This window comes from Arachis ipaensis, chromosome B10, assembly GCF_000816755.2.
Source record: "Arachis ipaensis cultivar K30076 chromosome B10, Araip1.1, whole genome shotgun sequence".
NCBI lineage: Eukaryota > Viridiplantae > Streptophyta > Magnoliopsida > Fabales > Fabaceae > Arachis > Arachis ipaensis.
The window spans coordinates 133,691,324-133,696,340 of record NC_029794.2 but is presented as its reverse complement, the minus strand read 5'-3'; the positions used below and the strand labels follow the sequence as shown (position 1 = coordinate 133,696,340).

At 35.1% G+C, this 5,017-nt stretch overlaps 1 protein-coding gene across 2 annotated transcripts in view; it reads right to left on the bottom strand.

The window, feature by feature from the left end:
* The window catches only part of LOC107622832 (DNA gyrase subunit A, chloroplastic/mitochondrial), a 19,252-nt gene that overhangs the window by 3,658 nt on the left and 10,577 nt on the right, over nucleotides 1-5,017 (bottom strand). For both annotated transcript variants that reach the window (XM_016324875.2, XM_021113205.1), the window contains 10 exons: nucleotides 4,907-4,972; nucleotides 4,701-4,789; nucleotides 3,846-3,894; nucleotides 3,186-3,272; nucleotides 2,423-2,516; nucleotides 2,168-2,238; nucleotides 1,966-2,055; nucleotides 1,094-1,219; nucleotides 838-995; nucleotides 191-272 (listed from right to left, as the gene is read on the bottom strand). In XM_016324875.2, the coding sequence (XP_016180361.1) occupies nucleotides 191-272; nucleotides 838-995; nucleotides 1,094-1,219; nucleotides 1,966-2,055; nucleotides 2,168-2,238; nucleotides 2,423-2,516; nucleotides 3,186-3,272; nucleotides 3,846-3,894; nucleotides 4,701-4,789; nucleotides 4,907-4,972 (912 nt within the window). The remainder of the gene's footprint in view (nucleotides 1-190; nucleotides 273-837; nucleotides 996-1,093; nucleotides 1,220-1,965; nucleotides 2,056-2,167; nucleotides 2,239-2,422; nucleotides 2,517-3,185; nucleotides 3,273-3,845; nucleotides 3,895-4,700; nucleotides 4,790-4,906; nucleotides 4,973-5,017) is intronic.

Genomic DNA, 5,017 nt, shown 5'->3' with positions numbered 1-5,017 from the left:
ATATATATATATATAGAACTTCGCCTATGTTACATTCATGATATATCTGTCCCAAGCCCAGATAAAGGAGAGTTGCGTTAGGTCTTCGACAACCAACATAAAAACTTAGTCAAATCTTCATGACATGGACAATATATATATATATATATAGAGAGAGAGAGAGAGAGCAATAATATTAATAAATAGATACCTGAACAAGTGGGGTGCCAGCAGCAGTCCGGCTACATTCAGGAACTTTGTATGCACGAGCCGAGTATACCGTTCCCTTATCACTGAAATTTAAATTTCACAAGCCATTCCATATTTGAATGCAACTACATCAGCTGAAATACAACGATTTACATACTGACAAGTAAAATAATGAGTACAATTAAGAGAATAAAAAACAAATGATACTAATGAAGTCACTATCATTTTACTCCCTTGACAAAGGGTTAACAAATAACTAAACAAAGCCTACTTAGGAAGTCTGTAAACTCAGGAAAGCTGTTTAGGGAAGAATGTACATACCAATACAACCAAGTCCAGGTCCTACCCGCATTACAATGAAAAATGAAGTGAATATTTCCATTCGTTATACTATATTAATTACAGATGATAATTGATTATGTAATGTGGTTCCTAATTAACAATTTATGCTTCAGTTGTTAGGTTCAGACACAGTTTGATCATGGCTTTTTGTGCTTCTGGATATGCAAGTCTCTTGAAATTACACAACAAATTTTTAAAAATCTTGGGTCTTCATCCCCTACGCTCTACACCATGTCACCATCTCAAGGGACTAAAAATTAAGCAAGGCAGCATATGTTATATTTGAAAGCATAAGAGGAACACAACCTGAAATAAAGGACATGATCATGTGCCCGACAAACAAGAAAGTCAGACATTGAATCATTCACTCTCAGTTTTCCTACTGATTTGCCAATGGTTCCACGATTTTGTAGGTTAAAAGTGCTTGGCTTCATCCGCTTTAAATAACCCTTTTCACTAAGTGCCTGAAAGTAAGAACATAACATCAGCAGCACATGAATCACTTGGTGACCAGTAAATGAATTAAGTAAAAATTAAGCATTATATTCTTGCTGGCACCTACCAATAGCATATCTTCGTTTGGGATAATATCAATATCTTCAAGTTGACCATTATCTGTGTCCTCCAACGTAGAACGCCTGGGGTTGGCAAACCTATTTTTAAGCTCAATTGCTTCTTGTTCAATAAGCTAAAAGTATGAGAAAAAGGTCAGATAGACATCTCCAATAAATGATTTCTTTAAACAATTGCAAAAGCCAACAATGAGTTGGGAGTAAGTAGAAATAATCTAGAGAGAGAGAGAGAGGATATGGGTCATTAGAAGGTTTTGAATAAAGTTAAGCCACAAGGAATTGGAGGGAAACCAAAAAGATAAAAGTTCCATTTGTAATTTTTTATTAATAATTAAATGACGTTTATGAGCAATGTAAATTTTTTTTGGGTCAATATACTTAAACCCTCGGGTATCAGTCAACTGAGAGCCAACGACTAACCCTAGCCCTGTCTAAGTTAACATTTCGGTGGGTAGGAGGCTGACCATGAAACTTGCATGCTGTCCTATGGATCGAACCCAGGACATGATGTTTAAACAACCCAAACAACTACCACTCATGCTAGATCTCAAGGTTTATGAGCAATGTAGATAGTGTCACTAATAGTTTAATGTTTCATGTCATGACTCCTTAGTCACATTAGAAATAATGAAGTTATGAATATCAGTGTGGAAAGGAATCCGTGGGTTTATAAAAATCCCTTTTCAACCATTGGGTTTTTACTTGAAAATAATTCAATTCCACAAATTTCCACACAAAACGATCAAGTATCATCATTATCGCACAGAATAAATACTCTTAATATGCTAACACAAAAGGTTAATAATCTCCAACATGGCAAAACAATATGTAATGAGACCTATAACTTGAAGTTAAGCCATACCTCCAGTATATTTTTCCTGCTAGATAACAGTTCCTCTAACTTCAAAATTTGTTCCATCAAAGATTTACTTTCAGCCACAAAGTTTCCACTCTGCACAGCACAACTTATTATTCTACCACTACCTTTATCATAAGTATTTTTATAGAAAACTTTTTAAGTAAATTATTCTAGTGTAGCAATTGGTATGATGAGTTCAACAAACCTCACGAAGGGTCAGCCTTCTAAGGCTAATGTCCATAAGAGCTTCAGCTTGCTTCCCAGAGAGACCGAATTCTGCAAATATATATAAGAGAATTCACATTAAAAAGATGAATGAATGAGCATTTGGAGCCACAGTTTAATGGATTTCAAGAATCAGAGGATAATTTCCAATTGATAATGTCTAGAAGATATACATTTAAAGGAGGAATAAAATCGTGCAAAATAGATAAACATGCTTCAAAATTAAGGAGTTTACCATTACATAGAGCAGCTGCAGCAATTGAGTTACTTGAAGATTCACGAATTATGTGAATCACCCGATCCAGATTATCAAACCCGATAAGAATACCCTGAGTTTTCAGGAAAAATGCTTACTTCCAAGGTGCTCATAGGGGAAAAAATGAAAGTGTAAAACAGACTAAAGCTAGTTCAATCTTCAGGCATCAGATTTTCCAAAAGCATATATTTCCTTAGGCATTTCAAATAACAGAAAATTATAAATATATTAGCAAAATGTATAGAAGAGAAAATGTTGAATGACAATTTGATATCTAGTGCTTAGTTTATTTTGTATATTTATCAAATCAAATCCATGGGATCCCATTGCATGGTGTATGGAATAGCAGTGCTTAGAGGGATTTTCCTCTCAAGCAATTCACTAAGTCCCCAACATAGTATATAGGAACTACAAAGACACAATCCTTGAAGGACCGACTCCTATCAAGAAAAGTTCCAGCTAACCATGTCATCACTCTCATTGACCAACGATGATGTCTTCATCCAATACAGCATATGCTGGTAATTCTAATGCAACAGCAAATGCTTTGATTGGGAAAACAATACATCTTTGGTGTCACAAAGGTTTCTACAGCTATCACTTTTAAACCAATTGAAACATGAAACACACAAGAATAACTACTCCACTGGTGGTATATGCCTGAAAACTTTATTCTCCCTATGCACATTAAAAACATAAGAAAATGCAACTGTAGATAAACGTTACAAAATCTATCACATACCTCAACAATATGTCTTCTCGCTTGTGCATGGGAAAGCTTAAATCTTGCTCGCCTCTCAACAACAGTGCATCTGAAGTCTATGAATGCCTGGAGTGAAGTTAATATTAGGCAATTGGACAAAAATAATTCGCCGAATCTATGGAACAATATCAGAATATAACCAGCAGTTAGCAGCAAGTGATGTTCTTTTATAATATAGTTAGAATTAGTTAAAGCAGGCAACTGTCTTATGCTATATACTACTGCCTGGAAATTATATAGATCACCACCTAGGATCTTTTGTCCCATGAGGCCATGACATTTGAGGAGGACAAGAACAGCCGTTCATCATGACAGAACCAAGCACCTATTTCATTGAAAAAAACTTGACAGAGAATGTTTGTCTTGAGTAAAACCACATCGTCTTCTCAACAAAGAGCCAATATCCTCTCTCTCTCTCTCTCTCTCTCTCTCTTTGTTTCTCTATATAAGTCAGCATCCGTGTGGAGACTATTATACTTCATACTAGTTTTGGTCCATGAATACGCTATAAGTTCTAAGTCTCCTCCATATATTCTGAGTCAAGTTGTAACATTAAACATAAATATCTCGCTTTCTACAAATATCGACGAAAAGGATATGATAAGCACTATTGTGAGGTCAGCTACTGCCAGTACCTACCTGAAGTAATTCCTTCAGCCCCATTTGTTTGGGTTGCCCGTTAAGAATACTACAGAGATAGCAAACAAAAAGCGTTCATATTATGATAAGAAATATAAATGAAACATCATGATAATAACAACATAAGCACGAAGAGAGAAACAATACAACAATGATAACAAAGTCTGGTCTAATGAGTGGACACAACAACATGAATCAAAAACAGTGTATGCTATAATAAACTATGTAAATAGACAAGGTAAAAGATTAAAAAGGGAACCAGCTCCCATCTGTTTTATTTATTTATTTTTTTTTGGGGATGGTGGGTGGGTTGTTTTTCCAGTCCCATTAGCAATTGAGCCTACTACTTCCCAAGAAGTCAGTTTTAGTTGTTTTCAGGAAGTCAAAAAGAACACTCAAGACAAGCACTTTTGTTATTGCATGTCCAAACACAAAAAACACTTTATCCAAATGGGCCCTATATCTCCTAGAAGAGAAAATTCCTTTACTAGATAGAGCAATTTGAAATTCCTTATGTCATCCATACTAAGCTTGTTTTCATGTTCACCTTCTGTTACCCCAAGCTCCGCCCCATATAACATGGCTGGTTTGATAGCAATGTGATAAAAATTACGTAAACTTTGTTGTCAAATCTCATATATCCATAAAGTCAGTTCTATGTTACTCAAACACTCCAAAATACCCACATAAGTTCTAAGCAGGAACGTTGGAATTAAATTTATATACCAAAGTAACACATATTCTTCATAGTTCCCTTAACTAAAATAGCTGCAATCAACCATCAAAATTCTATCCCAAGGTTCATTGGTTAGAATATTTTAAATGGACAAAATTTGTAAACTAGAACGTACTTACCCCACCATGTTGCAGCTAAATGTAGACTGAAGTGATGTTAAGCGATATAGATTATTCAAAACAATCAAAGGGTCTGCTCCCCGCTTTAGCTGCAAAGTGGATGAATTTAGTCTAACACAGTAATCAATAATCTAATTTTCTCATCTCTTTTTATAGTTTTGTTTGTTCACAAGCAACGCTTGAACAAGTAGAGACATATATGTTACCTCAATGACTATACGCATTCCAGAGCGATCACTTTCATCCCGAATGTCACTTATCCCATCTAAATTCTGACATAAAAGAACTTCAAAATTAGCATACAAAACATATATGGT